The following is a 25,687-nucleotide window of genomic DNA, read 5'->3' on the forward strand; positions in this document are numbered from 1 at the left end:
GATCTACAAGAAAAGGTACTGATTGTTTTATTTTCTTAATTTTTATAAATTAGTATTGAATACTAATTTCAATATATTTTTTTTCTTATTAGGAGAAGTAGCATCAATTGTTAAGGATGTTGAAGAATCTGAAGTATCTGAAGTATCTGGGCACGTTTCAGTTTCTGACATACAATCAATGGCATGTTCACTAGATTAAATGTAATGCAATCTTTTATGCTTAAATTAAATTTGAATTGCATATGAAATTGTATGAACAATTAATGGTATTACTTGATATGTTTCAATTCATAGATTTTTAGTTCAACAATTAAACTAATGTCATTCATTTATTTTTGCAGATCCTCTTTAAAGTGTATCACTACTCGGTTGGCTTGATTGAAGATTAGAAAAATGTGAAATGTCACAAAATTATAGTGGAATTGGTGGTCACTTTGGAATATTGGCCTTTTTATTGTACTTGCATTATTTTTTAAGTTTTGGTGTAGTATGGTTATTATTACTATGTGAACAAGTTGGTCATCTTTTTGTTATCCTCTTTTCATTATATCTAAGCATATATGTTATGAAATATTGTGAAATTATAGTAGAATTGATGGTCTCATGTTATAGTGAATTGTAGTCGAATTGATGGTCTCATGTTCTAGTGAATTGTAGTGTTATTATTTTTTTTATAGTGAATTATAGTAGAATTGGTGGTCTCATGTTCTAAGCATGAACAGAGTAATCTTATGTTTTTGCACTAGATGTTAGTTTGTTATGTTTTTAGAATTGATGCTTTTATGTTGTAGTGAATTATAGTGTTATCATCTTTTTCTAATAAATTGTAGTGTTATATCTAAGCATGAACAGGGGTAATCTTATATTTTTGCACTAGATGCTAATTTGTCATGTTTTTAAAATTTGTGGTCTTATGTTATAGTGAATTATAGTGTTATCATCTTTTGTAGTGAATTGTAGTGTTATCCCTCTTTTTATAGTGAATTATAGTGTTATCTTCTTTTGTAGTGAATTTTAGTGTTATCCCCTTTTTGTTATATCTAAGCATAAACATAGTGAGATTCATTTTGTATTCATATCCAATTATAATTCAAATTTGTTTATCTAGTTTGTGTTCGTATTTGATTAAGATTCGATTCGTAGCCAATTAATATTCTATTCGTATCCGATTAAGATTCGATTCGTATCCAATTCGTATTCGTATCCGTTTAATATCCGACCCATATCCGAAAAATATCCGTATCCGTTTAATATCTGATCCATATTCGAAAAATATCCGTATCCGTTTAATATCCGATCCATATCCGAAAAATATCCGTATCCGTTTAATATCCGATCCATATCCGAAAAATATCCGTATCCGTTTAGTTAGGATATGGTTTTGCATTTTGCTATCCGTCCAGTATCCGTATCCGTATCCGTATCCGGAGTCAAAATATGGATCCGGATGTGGTTTGAGCACTATCCGATCCGTATCCGAACCGTTTTCACCCCTACCTGATTATCAAGTAGTCAATATACATTATAATACATCATATATGGTTGCATTTGATATTATAGCATTGTCATGGTCGGCATGCATCATGTGTCATATTTGAGAGAGAGTTATGATGATAGTATAACATGGAGATTTGTTTATTTATTATCGAGGATTATACAATTTATTAGTTATGACATGTTATCTACTTTATATTTATGTATTATTGAGGATACATTCATATATTCATTCATGACATGATGCTATTTTTGATTCATATTATCTAGTACATGATTTACTATTTGTTTGGCATCACTGATTTAGGGTAAGATCTATTAACTAAGTATTTTGCTCATGACTCTCTCTTTATTTTCTTTTCTAATCCCCTCAGATATGTGGTATGTGATAGCGACTTGAGACATCTTGAAAAGATATTTTAGAGCGATGATGAGGTAGGTGAGCTATAGATGCGAGATGGTATAGATGATAGTTTATATAGAAATTGAGTTGTACGAGTATTTAATATTTGTACTCTTTTGTATTAGACGATGATTTGTATAATACATGTCGAATCATAGTGTACTCTTATATTAGTTGTTGCGGTGATGGTTATGTGTTAGAGGTTGAATTAGGGTTTTTAACTTAGATATACTCTTAGGAAAATAAACGACTATAATTAACTTACTTCGACTCCCATATTATCTTATTCTTACTCCTAAGATAAACTCAAAATTAAAATAATTTCTCAATGCTTGAATGCTTGGATTTATAAATAAAGAAGTATAGTCCCTCTATATATAGAGGTCAGGTACAATGAGTCATGCTCGGGCTTTACCCTAAATGCTTATACGACTCGAACTAGGACTTGCCTTAAAGGCTTACATTTCTTAATTCAACTTATTTTAGTAACTTAATTAAATATTGTTCTAGTGGCTTACATGACTTAAAAAGACTTGCTTTAAGGGCTTACATAAAAGATAAATATAAATTAATTAAAAGATAAATATGTCCAATCCGTTGAGCCTAATGTCCTCATGATATAATCTGATCTAAACCGATTCACATTAGTGAATAGTAATGAGGAATAGCCTACCCTTCCGTACCTTAAACCTCGTGGCCATGATGACCTAGTTTGCATTAGATTTAGACAGATCTAGACGTAAAAAAATTATAAAAATTTAGATGGTGGTAGCCTTAGAGTTCTAATAATTTTAGTTTCACATAAATCGAAGATCGAGATGAAAAATTATAAATAAAATAATAGGGGAAGATCAGAACGAGACAGACTGATAAATATCTGATCTACAAGCGGGTGTATGGGGAGGGAGTTACAATAAATATATAAATTTCCAACAAATTTTGATACGGACTTCCCTATAAGTTTGTATAGGTATTAATGCTACCACCATCAAGTTAGTGTCGTAGTTCTCAGTTATTTATAAAGCCTAGCCGACTTGCAAAACCCTTCCTCATAAGCTATTAGAGAACAGATTTTTATGACATTATGAGTATCTAATTCTACAATTTCTCTATTTCTACTTTGTTAGTACCATCTACATCCTACTACTATATTGCTTTTGGTGTTTGAAATTTGTGCAGTGTGGCATAATCTTACTGAGCTCCATCTTCAATATCTAAGAACAAATTAGGATTGTTTTTTTTTTTGTTGCATATATCCCTTCAAAATTTTCTTATTCACTTATATGCCGGTCTAAACTTGATATTTATATATGTACCATGCATCTCAAAACACACAACTTTTAGATGTATACCCTTTAAAACACTTATTTTTTATTTTCATATATACCTTTTGGAGTTAACTAACAGTTAAACTTTAAATAATTTACTTTAGATTTCATATATTTCCCTTAGTTAAAAGTATGTATTTCTATTTTTTTATATTAAACGTCCTGATACTGCCACAACTTTGTGAACTGGAGAAGAGGTACAGATAAGTAATCTTATCAAGGCAAATAACATAATACATATTGAATGGTATACAGAGACTCACATGCAAATAAGATATTTTAAAAGAATATATACGAAAAACAAAACCCAACTAATTAGTCTCAGTTGCATATAGTTTTGTAGAATATGACATAATAATGATATTCATTTTTTATTAGTTAAAAAAATGAAATTAATGCAAGCTAGCTTTTAGGTAGTAGTAGCAATTTCCAGCTTGACATCATTGACCGGCTCCAAATTAAAATATGACCCTTGAAATTAGAAAGGCACAGTCTGGAAGTTGAATTATTGAGGATATTTAATCATCGCTTATTCTTTTTAAATATACTTATGAACATTAATAGATATAAGATCCTAGTCGGTTGCCGCTAATCTTAAAATTATAGAGCAGCTATTCTCACTTCTTATTTTTTAAATCATGTCTCTAATCTAGAGTATAAAAATATAGTATTTAATTGTAAGTTGAAATAGTGGTGTAATAATTATATTTGATGTAGCAGGGATTATTTTTAATTTGATACATAGATTTAAATTAAAGTGTAATTATTTCTTGTAGGTATGCAATGTTCACGTTCGTATAAGATGATTAGTAGGAGAGAAGAGATAGAAGTGTAAGATGATTAGTAGGAGAGGAGATAGAAGAGAAAATTGAGTATAAAGTTTTAATTTGAGCAGAAAACTAGACTAGTTAAATTTTTTATAACTTTTTTAAATTCTAATTATTAAAATAATTTTAGTCAAATTAGGGGTAAAATCTATTATGTTTATGTGCATAATAAGATTCAAATAACAGGCATAATATTTCTAATATAGAGTAAGAATAATTTTATATTTGGTTGTAAATCTAGAAAAATATTCTGTAATTTAGCATAGAGAAATCTCTAACCAGAAACATCACCATAGTTAGGAGAATGAGCAAAGATAATATTAGTTTGGTCGTCCTTCTGGGATTTATATAAAAAAGACAACCTAAACTATCACATTACGTGTGGATTCGTCGTAAATATAAAATTGGGAAGTTTGAGCACATAACGTCGAATTTGGTTTAAGTATTCGATTTATTAATTTTGTTGAGAAAATTATAAATAATATCCTCTATTTTGAGTATATTACAGAAAAGCTATCCCGTTTTATTATTTATAAGTGGAGCCTTCTACCGAACGACACTCTTATTTGAATTAATTTAATTATTTGACAAAATTAAGCAACTAAAATAACTAGGAGTGATGCTAATCAGGTCAAATTAGATCCCATTAAGGAGAGATTAGGATCAATAAATTGAGTTTAGTTATCTTATCTAACTATTTGCTTTAATTAGTGTCTTATTAGGTTAGAATTTATTAGTTAACTAATTCAGCTCTGCACAATTTTAGAACAATATTCGAAAGATATTCCACATACATCTGAATAATATTAGACTAGTTGGAGAATATTGGTGACTTCCTCATCTATAACCTTCTTATTCAAGGTTTCTCCATATTCGCATTCTATCTGTGGCAGAACGAAGAAACATTCCGAGAAGAAAAAGAAGACTGATTTAGCTAAATTATGTTTATCTTTAGGTCATGTTTATCTTTTATGTAAGTACTTAAAACAAGTCTAGTTAAGTCATGTAAGCCACTAAGGCAAGTTCAATTAAGTTATGTAAGCCTCTAAGGCAAGTCTTAATTCGTGTTGCATAAGTCTTTATGGTTAGTCTAAGACAAGTCATAATTTGAGTCATATAAATCTTTAAGGCTAGTCCGAGTAAGACACACCACCTTTATATATAAATGGGCAGGGCCTTTTTGTTAATCATCTAATAATCTAGGCATCCAAGCATTGAGAATTAATTGAGTTTAGTTATTTTCTTATTATTGCATTTATCGTTTTATCGTAGTCATTAGATCATCTTTAAGAGTAAATCATAGGCGTAGAACCTCTAAAGCTTCTAAACCCTAGCTACCACCTTACTCTAGTACTCACCCTACTATATTGCCATTCTCCATTGCCCTTGGCCGTTCGCCACTCTCCGATGATCGCTGCAACATCGAATATTTATCGTTCTGCCTTATTCTGACCTATCTCCACTGTTTTATTTTTAATTTTTTATCCCGAACTTTAATATAGGTGAAACTAGAGCAATTAAAACCTTAACTAATGAGGCTACCACTACCTAAATATTTTAATTTTCTTACGTCCGGATCAATCTAGATCTGATTTGTAACATGGAGATAAACCAAAATACTAATTTCTAACAAAATATATTCGATTTAATCCAGCCTCTAAAAGATTAAAATCACATCAACATCTAAGCACTAAATTCCACAAGATCAACGGATTCGAAACTAATATTTAATCTCAAATATCATATACAGTGAGATAAGTATAATTCAGAAAATTTAAAATATTATTTGAAATAGACACAATGTTTTACGTTTTATTTCATTTCATCGTATAGTTAGGTGTTGGTCGTTTTTTTTTTTTGCCAAATAAAAGGCCCTATTTATAAATTAAAAGATAGTGTTTTACTTATAATATAGTTAAACTGCTGGGTATTATTGTTAATTTTCTCATTCTTTTATAGGTAAAAAAGGAAATATGTCGGTTTTATAAATTCTTTTGCACATTACCCATAAAAATCTCTTATGTTTTTATATGCCTTTCTAAAATTAATATTTACATGTATATCTATGAAAACACATGATTTTTGTATATATATTATTTATATGAATACCTTTTGAGTTACCTAAGCATTAAATTCAAATAATTTAGAAACAAAAAGATAAAAATATACGTACTGTAGTTTTTATTAATTTTCTTAGTCAAAGATATTTTTGTGTTTTTTCTATTAATTATTCAAATTTAATTTGAAAAATAATCAGTTGGATATCTATGCAAATAGTATATGTTTTGAATGGTAAACATGCAAATATAAGGGCATAAAAGCAAATGAAGGATTTCTTAAGGATATACATGCAAACGAGAAAAAACGATATAAAAATTGTAACCTCAACAAACCAATGCTCTGCAAGCTCATTCATGAGAACTTAAAAGTCAAAATTCCAGCTTGTGCTGCCCACGTTCTAGCTTTACTCCACCTAATATGGCATAAAAAAGAGGAGAAGACTCTTTCATCTTATCATTGGTTAATTTATTTACTCAAATCCATCCCTTCTCAACTATAAATAGCTATCAGCATCAGCAGCTCTTCATCATCAGCTAGCTGCTCTTTCTCCGCTGCTCTCTTTCTCTCTCTCAGAGCATACATATATATAGTAAAGATGAGCAGAGGTAGAGGTCAGCTTCCTCTCTTGGCCTCATGTCTTCTCTTTGCATTGGCCATCCAAGCCATGCTTCCCACCTCTTCTGCTTCCCTACAAGTTGGATTCTACGGTTGCAAGTGCCCAAAGGCTGAGGAGATCGTGAGAAAGGTGGTGCACAAGGCTGTAGCCAAGACTCCTGGCCTTGGCGCCGCCCTTATTAGGATGTTCTTCCACGATTGCTTTGTTAGGGTAAGGAAGTTATACATTACAAATATATATATATATATATATATATATATATATATATATATATATAACTAAATTATGAATAGACTAGTTGCCATTGATTTTTCTTTTTTTTTGCACCAGGGCTGTGATGCTTCTGTACTCCTTGACCCAACACCGGCCAACCCCAACACTGAGAAAACTTCCCCTCCAAACAACCCTAGCTTGCATGGCTTCGATGTTATTGATGAAGCCAAGGCTGCTCTCGAGCACCACTGCCCAGGCATCGTCTCTTGTGCAGACATTATCGCGTTTGCTGCTCGCGATGCGGCTAAATTTCTCGGTGGTATCAAGTACGCCATCCCCTCTGGAAGGCGAGACGGAAGAGTCTCCATCGCAGCTGAGGCACTCCAAAATTTGCCCCCTCCTTTCTTCAATCTACCCCAGCTTATCGCTAGCTTTGCATCCAAAGGGTTATCCGTCGGCGATCTGGTCACCCTCTCCGGAGCACACTCCATCGGTGACTCCCACTGCTCATCGCTCTCGCTCCAGGATCCATCGATCGAACCATCCTTTATCACATTCTTGAGGAGCAAATGCCCACCAACAGCGAGCCCTACTACGGTTGTGGATCAAGATATTGTGACACCAAATAGATTGGATAATCAATACTACAAGAACGTGATAGCTCACAAAGTATTGTTCTCTTCCGACGTTGCCTTGCTAGGTAGTCCCCAGACGGCGGCCTTGGTGGAGGCCTTTGCGAGGCACCAGGGAGCTTGGAAGGCAAAGTTTGGGGCTGCCATGGTGAAGATGGGCCACATCGGGGTGCTTACTGGAAATCAAGGTGAGGTTAGAAAAATGTGCAAGGTTGTGAATTAACTAGCTAGCTAGTTTCAGTACGACTTGCCATGCATATGCGATGGCTTGCTTAGGATCTTTTATTTGTTTTCTGACGTGTATTGTTTCGTCGACGTCGTGCTCTATGACTCGTTGAGTCTGTTGATGTTGTTTATCTTGTTTTATTTCATTCTTTTGTTCTCATTTTATAATAGTGTTTGTCATCAGTATAATGCACAATAAATTACTTTGAGGTAAATCTTTGCTCTGCTTTTGAGTTCTTACAAACATGATTTGTAGTGACATGGTAAGTGATGGAGTATGTATTTGTATAGAAATTCATGATGCTTCAAGATCATCATCGGCTCACCCTTAAGGCTGAATTTAAGGGTCCTTGGATGACATTATTGAACTGGCCAAGATTATCAAAAGCAAGAAGAATGGAGAAGTATATACCAAGAGTGAATGTCTCTAACTCCGAACTTGCGAATCATGGGAATGAAAGTTTCTTTTCCAAGAGCTTTGGTAGAAACATCTACCAATTGGATTATAGAGCTCATGAATCTAATAACGGGGAACCATCAAGTATCTTGTCCCTTACATAATGACAATCCATTTCAATATGCCGAGTGTGCTCATGGAAGACCGAATTAGCTGCTATGTGTAGTGTCGCTTTATTGTCACAATAAAGTAGGGCCGGTTAGAAATGTAGCAATCCCAAATCCCAAATTTTTAAGAAGATACCGAAGCCAAGAAAGTTCACAACAAGTTTCAGTTGTGGCCCGATATTCAGCTTTAGTTGATGATAGAGAAATAGTTTTCTAGCGCTTCGACTTCCATAAAATTAATGAAGGACCAAGGAAAATATAATAGCCAGAAGTGAATCTTCTAGTAACCGGACAACCTCGCTAATCAGAATCACAAAAAGCTCCTAATTTGAGATCACTTTTACAGAAAAAGAATAACCCTTGATCGGGAATATTTTTAATATACCGAACTATACGTAAGCCAGCTTGTGACATTCTAGGTTGATGCATAAAATATATGAACTACACAAGTGATGTCTGGTCTGGAAATAGTGAGATAAATTAACTTTTCAACGAATCTTCTATAGCCGGCTGCATCTTTCAACACGTCACTTTTATCTGAGAGTTTAAGACTTTTTTCCATTAGAATATTAGTGGGAGCAGCACCAAGTAATCCTGCTTCCTTAACAATATCTAGGGCGTACATGCATTGGCAGATAAAGATACCATTGCTAGAAGTGGACACTTCAATTCCCAAAAAATATTTCAAATCTCCCAAGTCCTTAATATGAAAATGAGAATGAAGAAATTCCTAAAGTATAGCAATATTCACCGAATCATTTCCAGTAATTAGTATGTCATCAACATAGATCAACAGGGCAGTGAAAGAATTGCTATATTCTAGGTAAATAAAGAATAATCAACTTTGGATTGTACATACCCGGCTGATTGAATAGCTTCTGAAAATCTTGCAAACCACTACCGAGATGCTTATTTAGACCATATAGTGATTTGTGTAGCTTGCACACCATGTTGTCTATCCCCTAGCCACGAAACCCAGGCGGAGGAGACATATAAATCTCTTCTTCAAGCATACCATGGAGAAAGGCCTTGTTGACATCAAGTTGTTAAAGGGTCCAATCTCTTGCTGCTGTTAAAGCTAGAAGACATCTAATAGAGACTATCTTGGTAGTGGGAGAAAAGTTTCTTGATAGTTCACACCTTCTTGTTGTGTGAAGCCTTTTGCAACTAGTCATGCTTTGTATCGGTCGATTGAGCCATCAGCCTTGTGCTTGATTTTTTAGACCCAATGACAATCAATAGGTTTTTTGTCAGCTAGTAGTGGAGTCATAGTCCATGCGCCATTTTCTTCAAGAGCCCGCAATTCTTTTTGCATTGCTTCCTGCTATTCAGGTGAAGTTGCAGCCTCGGTGTAGGATTGAGGCTATATAGTGGCACTAATTTGAGCAATAAAAGCTTGATGCTGTGGTAAGTATCTGTGGTAGGAAAGATGGTTTGAAAGAGGATATCTAGTGCCTTTGGTCGGACCTGGATAAAGAAAGGATGATGGTTGGGATGGAGAGAGCAAAATCTGATTGCATTGGCAGCCTTGTAGTCGAAGTGGTAGGGCCCAAACACAAGACGAGCGGCGGAGAGTAGTGAGGTTAGTATTGATCTATGGCGGCGCCTACAGTGGGGTTGGTACTGGTCTATGGTGGCGCCTGTAGTGGAGACGACGGTGTCACGGCAGGATCGACGAAGGAGGAATCAAAGTTTGGTGGCGAGGAATTAGGGTTGGGCGATGAAAATGCAATAAGGGTTTCGGTTGAGGGTGGAGAAGAAGGGTTAGAGGAGATGGGGCTCAGGTTTGGATTGTTGGTTAATGGGTTAGGTTTGGGTTGTTTGATGATAATGGGCTCTAGCTTGGATCTGAGATTAGTAATGGAATTTAATGAGTAGAATGACCAAGAGGGTAACCAATGGAAACACATTTAATGGCGCGAGGAGAGAATTTATGTATGATACGAGGATTCATAGCATATGCCAAACAACTAATAGTCCGAAGATGGGAGAAAAAAGGAGGTTTATTATAAAGACGTTCAAATGGAGTTTGAAAGGAAAGAATGGAGATGGAAGACGATTAATGATATGAACAGCAGATAACACGCATTCGCCCAAAAAATGAGTAGGAAGATTAGCATGATAAAATAAGACGCCTGCAACTTGTAAAATATGACGGCATTTCCGTTCCACAACCCTATTTTGTTGGGGCGTGTAAAGACATGAATGTTGAAAAACAACACAATTTTTTTAAAAAAAGGTTGAAGAGAAGGAAACTCGCACCATTGTCACTATGAAATGCTTTGATGTGAGAGGAAAATTATGTGACGACAAAATTAAAAATTATTTTAAAAGTGATTGAGTTTCACCTTTTTGCCTCATTAGATAAACTCAAGTAAAATGTGTGTAGTCGTCAACAATTGTAAGAAAATAGAAAGCGCCAAAAATTGAAGAATGTTTATGAGGACCCCATATGTCACAATGAATAAGCTCAAAAGCAAATTTTGTTGAAAGTGAACTAATACCTAAAGGTAGACGGCTTTGTTTTGCCAAAAGACATATTTGACAATCTTTACTCAAATAAATGGAAATATTTAAGAAATTTTTAGCAATGAGGGCAAGACGAGATGGTGAACTATAACCAAATCTATTATGCCAAAGGTTAGTGGTAGAAGAGATGCAATTGCAGGTTACATGGTTGTCAGAGGTGGAAGTGGACTTGATTAATGGTTTCTTCATTGCTAATGCCACCAAATAGTACAGACCGTTGTGCTCCTTACCCAAACCAATCATCCTCTTTGTGTCCAGATATTGCAAAACACACCAGTAAGGAAAAAAGTCATAAAACAGTTTAATCCTCTTGTTAATCAACTAACAAACATCAAATCGACCTTGAACTTGGGCACATGAAGTACATCATGTAAATAAAAGTTAGAATTTAAAGGTCGAATATCAACCTTCTCTCCACTGGGCAATAATACAGGAGGCATTGAACAATTTTTAGCTTCATGTAATGTCAACTATGGAGATGATATTATGTGGTATGATGCACCACCGTCAATAATCCATCGAGTAAAAAAAAGTTTAGACAAAACTGGTGGTGGTCTTTTCTTTAGTGGTTGTTGTATTAACATGAGTGTGATTATCCCCATTTTGGATACTCAAAGTTGACATGATTTGTTGAAGTTGGGCTTCGGAAACTATGCTTGATAATGTAGATAGCATATTCTCCTTAGATATAGCCTCAGAGACCATGTTAGCTGTAGAGTTTTGATTGGGCTTCATATTCCTCTTGGATCAAAATTGTTTTGGGTGCCCAAGTGGATACCCTATTAATTCAAAACAGGTTTGGGCCCAATGGCCCATCTCTCCACAATGAGTGCACTCGGGCCTATTTCTCCAAGAGCCCAAACGATGCTGCCCTTGGTCATTTTGGGGAAAGGGGCGATCGGTCTGCCAACCATGATCACTTTGAGAGAGAGGTCGATTGGTTTTCCAGCCCCGACGATTGTCGTGATTATTTTGCGGAGAGGATCGATCGCCAGTCTGCCAGTTGTTGCGAGAGGAGTGATCGTGGTGCCAATATGGTTTCCCTTTGCCAGCAAATTGATTTGGTCTTCCCCATTTCTCACAGCCATAGTAGTAGAGGAGCTTGATTCTGAGATGCCGTGTGAAGTACTGAGAAGTCGCTGCTTCTCCTCTTAGCCAATGACCACATAGGCTTGGCGAATGGTAGGAAGTGGATTCATCAGCAATATTTGCCCACAGATGGCATTGTAAGTGTCGTTCAATCCCATCAAGAATTGCATTAATTTTTGTTGATCTGCTTGTGCTCCTTGGATTAAGTTAGAATAGATAGCTAACTCATCCCATAGACTTTTCAATTTCGAGTAATATGCTGAGACGGAGAGCTATTCTTGTCGAAGATTGCCTATGTCTCGTTGTATCTCAAAGATGCGGGGTGCATTGCTTTGAGAGAATCACTCACAATGGTCCTCCCATACCGCGTGAGTAGTAGAATAATAGATGACGCTATCTGTGATCTAGATTGAAGGTGTTGGCAAGCTAGGAATGGGGTCATGTCGTTGCTACGCGACCAAGTTGCATATCCTTCAAGGTCAGCTTCTTTTGAAGGAGATTTGATTGATCTGTCGACGAATCCAAGTTTGTTCTTGGAGTTCAAAGCTAGTCATAGCCCTCTTCTAACTGGAGTAGTTATCTTCGTTCAAGGACTTAAAGACCAGAACTATTCCCCAATGATCTAAATGATGGGTGAAATAGGGATTCGAGATATTAGATCTTGAAGGATCTGCCCAACTAGAAATGGTAGATGATTTGTTGACATTAGCAGGTGGTGGATTTTCTTGGTTGCTAGCCATGGAGATTGAATGACTAGGAAGATGTTACATGAGATATGAGAGCTTAGAGTGTAGCAATAGGTTGGATTTAACCTTGCTCTGATACCATGAAAAGTAAGAAGGAGAAAGGAGAAGTATATGCCAAGAGGCCAGCATTAAGTATTGGCATTGCCACTATTTATACATGTAGGAATTTCTTCTATAAGGAAAGTCTACCTATAATACATCTATTAATTATGTTATACATGGTGAAATAAATTCTGATGATTAGCATCTTCCCAATATAGCTGATAGACATTCTATCCATGGAGGATTTGTTCTCCTAGATCAATGTTCATTCCAATTGTAGAGTATTTCTTTCCTAACAGATTATACCTTCTTTTCGATGAAAATGTTTTTTTTTTTTTTTTTTTTTGAAAGCCAAAGAGCTGTGACCAGCTATATATTAATAGACGGTCGAGACGTTGCCGCGTCGATAGTTAGAAGATTACAAAGCTCAGATGGAACTTGGCTTAGCCGCTCTGCGTAGCAGTAGCCAGAGGCCACCCTCGCCTTCGCTGCTGCCCAGTCTGCCACTGCGTTGGCTTCCCTCCCTACGTGGGCAAGCCTAACTTCCAAAAATTCTTTTGCTATCTCCGCGCACTCCTGCGCCAGATTGCGGACTCGCCATGGACAGTGGTCCACCTGCTGCATGCATCTGATGGCCTCCGAGCAGTCCGTTTCTATCACCAACCTCCTTTCTTTGCTCGCCATCTACAGGGCCATTCTGATGGCCCAGAGCTCGGTTTGCAACGCCGAGTTGCCCGGGCACGGCTCCCATGCCGCCTGGACTAGCTCCCCTTCAGCATTTCGGAGAATTGTCGCTGCACCTCCTTGGTGTGCGCCGGGCTTGAACGATCCGTCGGTGTTGGCTTTAGTCCAGCCCGGGTCCGGTGGTTCCCATCTCTTCCTCCTCCTCCTTGTCTTCACAGTCTTCTCTTTTGTCTTGAGCCCATACTCCTCCGCCATCGCGACGGCAGATCGGACCACTGCTAGCTCCGCCATCCTCTTCCCTCCAAACACCACTTCGTTTCTACATTTCCATAAAGCCCACAACGTGCAGGCAATCTTCCCTTTGATCCGGCGATCATTCTCTTTGGTTGTACACCACTCTCTCGTGATCCAGTCTTGGTCTATCAACGCTGTCTCCACCCCTTCACTGGAACGCAGTATCTCCCACACCTCTCGACTGTATCTACACGTAAACATGAGATGGTCGATCGTTTCAGGAAACAACCCGCACATTGCGTAGCGTTCCTCGGCACCCACATGGATATAGTGGAGGTAAGCACTCGTTGGGAGCCTACCCCACAGAAGTTTCCAGCAGAAGACTCTGATCCGCGGGGCGACCGGGAGCCGCCAAAGGTTTCTCCACCCTTCCCAGTGGTGGTCACTCTGAGGAAGAAGAGAGTAGTATATGGCTTTAACCGTTGGGGTTCCCCTTGGGTGCGGCCACCAGATCCATCTGTCCTCACTAGTGGCGGCACCCATGGGGAACGTTGCTATTTTGTAAGCCAGCTCAACTCCGGCCTCCCTAGTTAGTCTCGCCGTAGTCCATTGCCTGCGTTTGGTGATATCTACCACGCGCAGATTTTCTTCCATGACTGCATTCGCCCATTCCCTCGGCTATCTGCACCACGGGATCTCGTGCAGCCAGGGGTCGTAAGCGGCGCTCGTGTTTCGACCGTTCCCTATCAGCACTCTACAGCCCATTCTGAGCTGCTTGGCGGTTTTTGTTAGCGCCCTCCACATCCATGATGGATTTTTGCTCTTCGTGATCACCCACGGGTGCAGCATCCCATACTTAGCCTGCATGATTCTGATCCAAGGCGCCGGCTCCCTGTTCAACATTTTGAAAACCAGCTTGCCCAGATGCACGGTTCGAGCCTCTTTTAGGCGCTGGACACCCAGTCCACCCTGCCGCTTCACCATAGTCACTTGTTCCCAGTTCATCAGGTGAAGGCCGTGGCCATCATTATTCTTCCACAGAAAGTTTCGGGCTTTTTTGGTTATCTCCTCCAGAACCCCGTCCGGCACCCACGTGCTTCCCAGCCAGTAAGCGGGGATCGCTAGCAGCGCGGCGTTGATCAGGGTTAGCTTGCCAGCTTGAGAAAGGAGCGACCCTTTCCAGCTAACTAGCCGTTTGCCGATTCGCTCCACCAGCTCCTGCTGCTCCTTCACCTTCACCTTTCGGCCCGAGATAAGCACCCCTAGGTATTTGAATGGCATGCCTGCCACCTGCAAGCCTAGTTGGACGCTAAGCTGTCTGCCTTCATCTGCCCCGATCCTGCTTGGCAGGTACAGCTCCGATTTGCTGTAGTTAACCCTCTGATTGGTGATGAGTTCATACCGGCTCAGGCTATCTAGAATGCTGCTGGCATTAGTCGCAGAAGCTTCCGCCATGAGCAGCAGGTCATCTGCATAGAGCAGGTGGGACAGGTGCACATCTCTGACCCGATAGCCGCTCAGCAGGCCTCGATCTACCTTCTCGTTAATGATCCTCGATAGAACTTGCGTGACGATGATGAAGAGGTAGGAAGATAGCGGATCTCCTTGTCTCAGGCCGCTACAGGGCATGATCCATTTAGTCGGACACACGTTGATCAGCAAGGCGAACCTTGGGGAAGCAATACACGCCTGCACCCAGTTGCACCACCGAGGGGGGAAACCTATCCGCTGAAGCACGTCGGTCACCGCCTGCCAGCTAACCTGATCATACGCCTTCTCCATATCCATTTTGATCATCATAATAGGGTTTCCTCCCTTGTCAGTCACCATTGAGTGAGCCACCTCCTGAGCTGCCAGCGTATTATCCTCGATACTTCGGCCCGCCACAAAAGCCGCTTGCTCCTGGCCGATGATGTTGGCCAGCATCTTCTTTAGGCGGCTTACCATGATCTTAGCTATTACTTTGTAGATGACATTGCACAGTGCAATGGGTCTGAAGTCCGCCACCTTCATCGGGAGCTCCTTCTTCGGGATCAGGGTTATGAAGGTGTCACCCCAAGCTTGCGGCATTCTTGCACTGCTGAAGAAATGACCTACTGCCTGGCAGAGACCACCGCCCATGGTGTCCCAGTACTGAGTATAGACTTCCGCTTGCATCCCGTCCGGGCCCGGGGCCTTTCCTCTCGGCAGGCTCCAGACCGCTTCCTTGATCTCCTCCGCCGTCACTGGCAGCTCTAGGGCCACCGCTTCCTCGCTCGAAATTTCGGGTAGGAAGGGCCATTCAGCTCTCCTACCGTCAGGCACATCAACTTCCGCCCATAGGCTTTGGTAGAATGCCGTAAAGATTTGGTTCACTTCCTCCGGTGCCTGCACCCATCTATCCTCGCCGTCTAGGATGCCAGAGATCTTGTTACGCTTTCTTCTGATTGTTGCCGAGATATGGAAGAATTTTGTGTTGCGATCCCCGTCCTCCGTCCACCTAAGCCGAGATCTTTGCAACCATTTGATATTAAGTTGTCTGTTAAGGGCTATTTTGTAGTTGTATAGGCTTCTCAGCCTCTGCATGCCCTCCTCCGGCAGCTGGCCGTTGGCATCTAGCTCTTCTAGGTCTGCCAGTTTGGTGTTTGTGTCCGAAAGCCGCCTTTCCACACTTCCGACCGCCTCACGATTCCAGGTGCTCAAGGTTTTTCTCAAAACACTCAGCCGGTGGGAGAACGCATGCATTGGATTGCCCACGGCATGCCTTGCCCAGGTTTCCTTTACAATGTTCTGGCACTCCTCATACTCCATCCAGATGCGTCGTGATCCTTGCTGGTTGTTGCACCAGGTGAAAGGGATGCCTTCAAACCCTAAGTCGCACAGCCCCGTCTCGTCCACAAACTTCGCAAAGGCCTTTGCCTTCGGCCCTAGCGTGACTTCAGCACTGCTCCGCTTCTCCTGGCGGGACAGGAAGGCGTTGAAGTCACCAATGATCGCCCACGGCTTGTTTAGACAGGCTATGTTCTTCAGCTCCTCCCAGAGTTCTTTCTGGCCTTCAAGAAGGGTGCTGGCATAAACGATGGTCCAAATCCAGGATTGTCCCGACATTAGGGTTATGGTCAGGTGAGCTGCATATCTTGATACGGTAGCCACGTCCACCCAGCCTAGCTCCTTCTTCCACAGGATCAGGATGCCGCCCGACCTGCCTTGCGAACCACGCCCATCCTCTTCCAATCTTCTTCGCCACCTGCTCCGCCTCCAACCAGCTGGTATGCGTTTCGAGCAAGGCTAGCATTTCCAGGTTATGGTCCCGGATCATGACTCTACAACGGTCTAGTGCCTCTTTCTTGCGGGCACCTCTGCAGTTCCACACTAAGGTTTTTAACATTGTTAAACCTTAAGTGATGGCTGGCCGGCAGCCTGTCAGTGCAACCGGCCTCTCTTAGAGGTGGGTATGTCATGTCCGCCTCCGTTGGTATTCTCCTCTTCTAGCTCCGTCTCCATTTCCACATCCCCGGGAGTTTCATTAACTTTGTTTGCCACCAGGGCAAGCTGCAGGTATCTGGCATCTCCTTCCTTACTGTCCGCCTCCCGGTCTTCCAATAATAGACACCTTTTAACTCTGGCCACCGTTTCACCGTGATTCCCCGGTGGTTTAGTTTGTTTCACTGCGGTCGGGGTGAAGCCCGCTGCGACCAGTCCATCTTGGACGAATTGAGCCGGATAGTCGCTGGTGTTCCACCGCTCACCTCTAGCACTTTTCGTTGTTTTGACGTAGGCAGACCGTTGTGCCCGCTGGACTCCTGAGCCCAACAAGACAGTTATCCCTTGGACCATTGCAGTTCTTCCTCTCGCCTCCCCTACACCTGTCGGGTTGTGTTCTCTGCCGTCCGGTACCCTCACGTCTGGCATTAATTGTTCACCATCGGTGTCGCCTTCTGGCTCGTCCACCCGTACTTCCTTCTGCTTCTCATCACTGGCTTTCTTACTTGACGTGGGCCCCGCCGATTGATCTTTTATTTCTACTCCACCTGACGTGCATGGCCTCTGGTACGAGGCACCCTTCCTTGCTCTTCCTTCTCCTTGCCGCGCCTCTGCCCCCGTCTTCATCTTCACTGCGTACGCATGGTCTGTATGGTACTCTTGCGGTCGACGGGGACGTCTTCCAGTGCCTAGACCAGCTTCCGGTTTTCTTCTGTTTTTGGCCTGCTGATGGACATCTCCTTGCTGGCCTGCCCTTCTTTCCTTGCCGTGGCCCATGGAACCCTGTGGGAATTGATACGGATCTCCTGGCTTTTTCTCCCCTTCTTTCTTCTTACCCATGGATTCCTGATCTTTCCCATCCCCTACCGTGGTACGGTATGCGTAACTGGGTTGTTTTCCTCTCTGGGTAGCCTGCCATCTCGGCTTCCTTTGGACGGTGCACCAAGGTCCATAATAACCGCTGTCCTCCTCCTTGCCGTCCTTTTTCCGGTTTGGGTTATTACGTCGCTGTTCACCTCCTCCCTCGCCGTCTTTAGTCACCGGCGACTCCTTCCCTTGCGCTGTAGCCGTGAAGCCGCACGCTTCAGCCTTATGCCCGATCCTCCCGCACGCGAAGCAGAATTTAGGGAGACTTTCATACTGCACTCTTTGATCAACCCTTTCTTCCTTTTGTCCGAGCCATACCGCTGTTTTCAGAGGTTTGCTGAGGTCTACCTCGATGCACACCCGAGCGAAACGGCTTCTGGAGTGGTCTAGAGTTGTTTCATCCACTCGTAATGGTCTGCCAAAGAATGCTGCTACTGGAATGAGTGCCTCCAGTTCCCAGTATTCCTGCGGTAGATTGTGCAGCTGTATCCAAACTGGAGCTGTCGTGAAAGCCTCCGGGGACGGCCGGAAGTTATTTCTCCATGGGATGAGGTTAAGAACTTGTCCTTGGACTGTCCATGGTCCATTTATCAGCACATGATCCAAGTCCTCAGCTTTCTCGAATCTGAATACATAATATCCCTCCTCCATGTCTGAGACTGAGAAACCTTCTATCCCTGTCCAAAGCTTTGCTAGCATAGATTTCATCCAAGCCAGCGGTAGGCCCTTGCCTAGGAATCTACCGAAGAGTGCTAGTTTCCATCTGTTCCGGCATTTCTCCAGCACCTCAGGGTCGATCACCACACTGTCCTCCAGCTGGTCGCGTAGTTTTGCCAGGATCTCTGCCGGTATTGCTCCCGGTTTCCCGCGGGCTGACCTGCTCCCCGCCGCTACTGAAGCCCAGGTTCTGGTGGCCTCCCTAGGGTTTCTTTGGCCCGCTGCGGACTGATTTACTTCCTCCGGCTCCGACAACTTCGACGATGATGCCCTCCGCTGATGCACATCTTCTCCTCCCGTTGTTGCTGGTGGCGCCTCCATCGGAAGGCAGCGATGCCGTGTCGTTCTCAAAACTTCCTTTTTGGATGAAAATGTTGTTCTGAGCAAAATTTGATAACATTGAGCCCTATGATCTTTTAGCCAAATTTCCTGGTTTAGGACTCCAAAATTGAACATTTTCTAAGATTTTGTTAGCATAAATAATTTTTCATAGACATGTCAGAAGTGAATGAATTTCTTAGATTTTGGATCTCTATAATTAGATTTTTTCTGGCAAAATTACTAATTTTGCCCTTATATGTTATTGAAAGGTTGTAATATGGGGAGATCATTGGAGATTGGATAAAGCCATTAGAGTTTCATTTTCCATTGTTTTTAATATTCTCTCTTGAATCAACAAGACTTTGATGCTCACTTCTTAGTATTTCATTAAAAAATAAAAAAATTGAAATAAATGGCCTATGAGATGGGATCTATCACATGATATAAATAATAAATTGCGGAAAAATAAAGCGTGAAAAAACAATCGCAAACATAACCTTTTACATGAAAAATCGTAAATTGGATAAAAAAATTACGAATCCAAACTCGGATCGAAACCAATTACTAAAACCTATAGCAGTTAATACGAAGCTTATAGATCACCGGCCAATTCCCACGACTCAATCTATATCAACCTTGCTCGCTACGCCCTAGGACACACTACTTCCCGTGATAGGTTTTAATACCTCAATGCTGCTCGAGGTTGATCCTTTCGTCTTAGTGACCGTCGAGATGTAGTACTTCTAGATCTGATGTAGATGCGTTGGATTGAGAATGCTCCTCACGTGGGTTCTACTCACGTGATTAACACGTGACCTGCTGGTCAATGTTTCAACATAATATATAAATGAAAGCTCACATTTTCACAAATAGAACATACAAAAAGCCCATAACACCAAGGTCACAACAAGCCCAAAATACATATCCATAATAAAAGTAAGACAAAGCCCACACAGGAGCTACAAGCTATTTAGCTTAATTTACATGAATGAATAAATAAGGGAAAATAATGATATTTCCTCGTCAGCTCTACCACAAACTCTAACTCATCTACTAATCTGAAAATATTTCCACCAGATAGTGGTGAGCATAAAGCTCAGCAAGTTTCTATTTTCACAGCCTAAAAGTAGTGCGATGAATGCTGCAACAATAAAAAAATATGAATATGTGCATCATGATTAAATCAATGCATCAGTAATCAATAACCTACAACGCAATGAATCCGGACTATCAAGCCTTTAAACTCGAGCACATACTGAGCTCCGCCCATAGGTCATGTCAACACCACACCACATAATATGCATCATCTCAGATTACCAAGTCTGCAATATAGGCTCATGCAGACCACACATGTACCCTAAGGGAGGGTAGACCCTAGCAGTAGAATCGCCAGCCCATCACCCGGCGAATACCATGACCAATTGTTTGCCACCGTAGACTAAGAGCCTCAGTCGTAAGCCCATCACAAAGGTTAGTATCGCACATCGATACTACCATCCAAACCCTCGCCTCCACATCATTGCACCATCGTATGGAAATCATGAGCCGTCGCTCATGGACGCCCTCACCTTGCGCCATCGGGTACCGCTAGGTCTACGTCATCATACCCTTCTCTCTCTCTCTCTCTCTATCTATCTTAAATACCCTAAAGGGTATAACTCTCGTCAATCGATAGTAAATCGCCGAGCGCCCGGCGAAACGGCTGCTTGATTATCTAGGATCAACAGACTAATACCTCAAGCATGGGCCCTATTATATATAAGTATAAGAATATTCCCCGCCCCTAACCCTAGCTGGGGAGGTGTTGGGTACTGTCAAGATGTAGCAGTCATCGCCTTTATGGTCGTGCACGTGTGCAAGTGGCATGATATTATCCAACATAGCAACCATAATGTGACACCCATCATTGTCATATTTTGCATGCTAAGCACATGATCATACCCGATAAGTATATGAAGACAGCATAACATGTCAAATCTTACCGAATTGCAAAATATAATTACCATGCATTACGTATAATAATAACGGTAAGAAAAACATATGCACATGCATGATATGAATGTGATGATTTCATAAAGTACGATATTTTATTCTCTACACTATTCCTAGATAATAAAAGTTTCACTTGCCTAAACCGCTTTTCTGACACTAGCTGCAACTACGACACGAGATCATCCCCATAGGGTATAGAGTCCACCTCGATAAGAATAGTAAATAAAAAGTATGAGCACAATATTCCTACCACTAATTAGTTAAATAATCTTATGGACGTTCACTACTACCTTAGGTAGATCCATCTCGTAATCCCTATCCCTATTAATCGGGTAGAGCCGACACAGCTATACCAATGTCTGATGCGTTATTCAGCATAATAAAAATATTCTCCTCAAACTATCACCTAAATCACTATTATCAAATTTATGGGAGATAGCTTAGATCATATTTAATTAATAACCCTCGTCAAAAGAAATGCAACTTGCTTAATATCATTTTCCTACATTTATCTGTATTAATTCTCTGATAGGAACAATAAATTCAAATACACCCGGACCACCGACTCTTTTGATGAATTTGAATTAGCCCAAAATTATAATCAGCAATAGTTTATATCCAATTAGAGTTAGTTCCTGATATGTGTTATTTGTAACGACACTCTCACACCATGGTCTAGCTCATTAAGATTTATTTATAAAACAATTAATGTAGTGAATAATACCATTGGCTAAAAAAAATATTGATTAATTAAGGCTTACGATTGCTAGCATTAAAAATAATTAAATAATGACTTAACAATTTAAAGAGATAAATCAGTGGGTAAACACTCTATTTAGCCGGCACAAAGCCAAAATAAACACACCAAGAATTGACCCAAAGCCTTCCATAAACTAGAAAAACACATGGGTTGGGCTGCCTGCAGCCCCACCCACCACAAATATGGATTGGGCTGCATGCAGCCCAACAATACACTAGAGCCTCGGTTGGATCGCAACCAGCCCATCCCGACACGCGGGCCTCCAGCTGGGCCGCGCCCAGCCTAGCCCGACCCGCGGCCCAACCCGGCACGCGTCACACCTAGCTCGACCCGATACTTGGGCCTAGGCTGGGTCGCACCCAACTCGACACACGAGCCCCCGGGCTGGGGCCGCACCCAGCCCGAGCTCGAGGCACCACTACCCACTCCCTCCCTCCTCACCTAGACCAAAAGAAGGGAAGATGGGAGGATGGCTGCCGGTGGTCATCGCCATCGGCTGCCGAGGCCAATGGGCCAGCTGACGCTCCCGCCAGTGGAGAAAGGCACCTACGGCGCCTACCCCGTCGGTGGGGAAGACAGGCACCACCCACCGATGGCAAGGACCCAATCGGTGGGTGGGGGGGCTACTAGTGAACTTGACCGTTGACCAACTCAGCTGACCCCACCTACACACTCTCCTCGGCAAATCGAGGCTAGCCAAAGGGAAGCCCAACCGCCAGCGGCAGCCGATGGCGAGAAACCACCTTGCCTTGGCTGCCGGCCAAGGTGAGGGGCTGCTCGACAGCTCCGGCCCCGAAAGCCTCGAAAGAAACCACTAGGGGCATCCTCGTGGAGAGTGGGAGCTCACCGAGCCGGTGTGGCAAGGCACGAAGCCGCCCGGATCACGGCGAGGCCAAGAGGGAAATTTTTTTTTTATTGTTACAAGTATGTTATGTCTAAAGCTGAGAATTGATCTCTAATGGCCTTTAAAAGATGATCTCAAAATATAATATTCAACGGCTTCTCTAAAGATAATTTTCAATTTAATACTTGACGATTCTCCATCCTAGGGTTTGATTAAAACTCTTTTTATACTTTTTAGAGATAATGAAAAACCCCTAGACACAAGTATGTATCTAAATACTAGGCAATGATATCACTCGTTCGCTTAAGTAAAAGCCCAAAGAAATATTAAAAACGAAAGCAGAGATGAACGCCAAGATTTTAACGTAGAAAAATCCAAACGGGAAAAAACCACAGATCCAAAGTCGGATCAAAACCAATCACTAGAATAGTAGCAGTTACAAGACTGACTCACAAAATAACCCGTCGATCCAAACGACTTTGTTTCTCTTAGTCTTGCTCACCAGAACCCACGATTCACTACTTCTCGTGATTGAAGTCCAACTTCAGTAGCCCTCGAGATTGATCTTTCGTCTAGATAGCTCTTAAGATGAAATATTAACTTTTGTATACGAGTAGAACCTTGTTAGTTGTAGAACCAATGTAGCCTCAAGAAATTTCCTTCAATAATGCTTATTCAACCCCCTAGAGATAGGGCATCACAATTCTTATATATGATCTCCAAAATAGAACCAAATCCAAGTCTTATCCGTACTCACAAAAGTCCAAGATTTTCAAACTTCGATGGTGCGTTCGAATGGCCTGACTTGATCTCAGGTGCGTTCGAACGCAACAGCTTGAATTCTTCAGGTTGCGTTCGAACGCATTTAAGAACGCAGCTCTCGGTCTGTGTGAACGTAGTACCCGCGTTCGAACGCGGTGTGAATTCAACAGCTTTCCTCCAATGATCTTGACTAGAGATTTTCTAGACTTGTATAAAGCTCATATACATGTAAAAATACACTTAGAATATTTTGTACACAATTGCCAATAATTAAAAACCTAACAATCTTCCCCTTTGTCAATTTGTGACAAAACATCTAGAATTCAAAATGAGCATTCAACAAATCTAGTACATTTAGCACATCAATCCCTGCAAATAAAAATATACCAATCCAAGATCAAGTAAAAATAACTAGAAACGAATAACAATCCAAACACAAGTTATCAAGCAAGCATAAGTTCACAAGTACTCAAGCAAAGTTATTAGCTAGTAAACTCCCCCTACGCTAGTACTCCCCCTACACGAGTAAACTCCTAAACTCACACACACTCTCCCCATTTTTGACACAAATGCCAAAGACTAGGAACTCGGAGGGAACTGACGATGAAGAATCGACAACACGGAGTCGAGTACGGTCCCCTGACGAGCTTGCTCAGCTCGTAAATCATTCACAACCGAATGGAGGTCCTACACCTGAGTGCTAAGTTGATCAAAACGGTCAAAGAACTGTGGTAACTCCCCCTCAGTATGAGATGAATCATCATCAGAACTGTCATCAGAAATGTCGAGGTGTGATGAACGTCCAGCGACAGAAGAGGAGGACGACTTGAGAGGAGACGACTGATCATGAGCTTGACTTCGCTTAAGAGTTATCCGATCCAACGGTTTTTGCGAAGTAAGCGAAGCTTCCGAGGCATCCACTTGCACCCCACTCTGAGTGCACAAATTGGTAATAAAAATGCCAAACGGTAACCCTTCACGAGGCACTTCTTTCTGTGCAGCTGTCAAAATGGAATTGTATATCACCGCAGCCAAATCAATAGAAACTCCCGATAGCATCGCATGAAGGAGGAAGGCACGATCCGGACTAATACTAGAATGTCGAGTCTTGGGGGTGACTTTGTACAGACAAAGCAGGTGAAGCATGCGAAGCACTGATGTTAGTTTCGCATGAGGCATCATGTTTCCTTTCCAACGTTCCTCTTTGATTCACACAGTATCAGCATAGTCTTTGACATCAGGAAGTGGAGCAGACGATGGATACTAGAACTCGCCATCAGAAAGTTGGAGTTCAGCACGAATTACATCGGAGTCCAAGTATATCGAAACCCGACGGACAGTAGAATGTATACAGCGTTCCAAAATCGTGGCATTACTGAAAAATTTCTTGACAATTTCCACATATGTAGTCCCGCTCATCCGACACACGGATAACCATCCTCGCTCAGTAAAGATCTGTTCGATCCCTAAGGCAGAAAAATCAGAAATGACCACTGGTCGTTCATAGATAACAGGTCGAGTGCCAAAATTATGTTCATATCGCACTGCAGCCGTAGATGTAGAAAACTTGGGAGCCGAAGTAGGTGACGAAGGCGGCCTTGGTTTCTTGGAAACTGTAGCTTTTCTAGGCATTCTTGAGAAAGGAAAAAGTTGCAAGATTCAATACATGCCCAAAGCAAATAAAAAGATAACAAGAAATCCAAAAAATTCTAGAAACCATGAAGGCCCTAAATGAAATCCATCTTCCACTTGAAAACGCTAAGATATCACGTTCAATCGCACAAGAAACATCAAGATATTAACTTTAACGTGATCAAAACTTGAAAATGCACGAAATCAATCAAGATCAAGAGACTCAATTGAATAAAAAAAATAAGAAAATTGATAGATGATCATACCTCGCAAAACTGAAGAAAAACTAAAAGATTCAGCCGAAAGACGCTAGATCCGGAGGAGAACTACCCTCTAAAAGGGTTTGAAGTGAAAAATTTGATAAAAAGGACCAAGATCTTGAAGATTTGAGAGGGAGAAAATGAAGGGTTTTTAGGGTTCGGAAAATGGAAGATGAAAGCCCTTGGGTTCGAACGCACTAGTTTGCGCGTTCAAACGCGCTAGTCACCGCGTTCGAACTGAAAAATTTGCGTTCGAACGCCTTTTTTTTTAAGTAAAAAGTCTAAAAATAAAAAATAAAAAATCTTTTTGGAGATGCATTACTAGAAATTCAAAATAGATTCAAAACATAGAATATGACAATCGAATGAAATAAGTCATAGAG

At 41.1% G+C, this 25,687-nt stretch overlaps 2 protein-coding genes across 2 annotated transcripts; one reads left to right on the forward strand and one right to left on the reverse strand.

The window, feature by feature from the left end:
* Positions 1–6,777: 6,777 nt before the first annotated feature.
* LOC140791095 (peroxidase 2-like) lies at positions 6,778–7,797 on the forward strand. The gene is made up of 2 exons (XM_073141489.1): positions 6,778–6,939; positions 7,060–7,797. Exons 1-2 carry the CDS (start codon positions 6,778–6,780, stop codon positions 7,795–7,797), a joined length of 900 nt encoding a protein of 299 aa, XP_072997590.1.
* Positions 7,798–13,453: 5,656 nt separating this feature from the next.
* On the reverse strand, positions 13,454–14,341 carry LOC140790549 (uncharacterized). Its single transcript, XM_073140673.1, has one exon. The coding sequence runs from the start codon at positions 14,339–14,341 to the stop codon at positions 13,454–13,456; it is 888 nt and encodes a 295-aa protein (XP_072996774.1).
* Positions 14,342–25,687: the final 11,346 nt, after the last annotated feature.

Source organism: Typha latifolia, chromosome 6 (genome assembly GCF_019914945.1).
Source record: "Typha latifolia isolate L0001 chromosome 6, TyphaL0001v2, whole genome shotgun sequence".
NCBI lineage: Eukaryota > Viridiplantae > Streptophyta > Magnoliopsida > Poales > Typhaceae > Typha > Typha latifolia.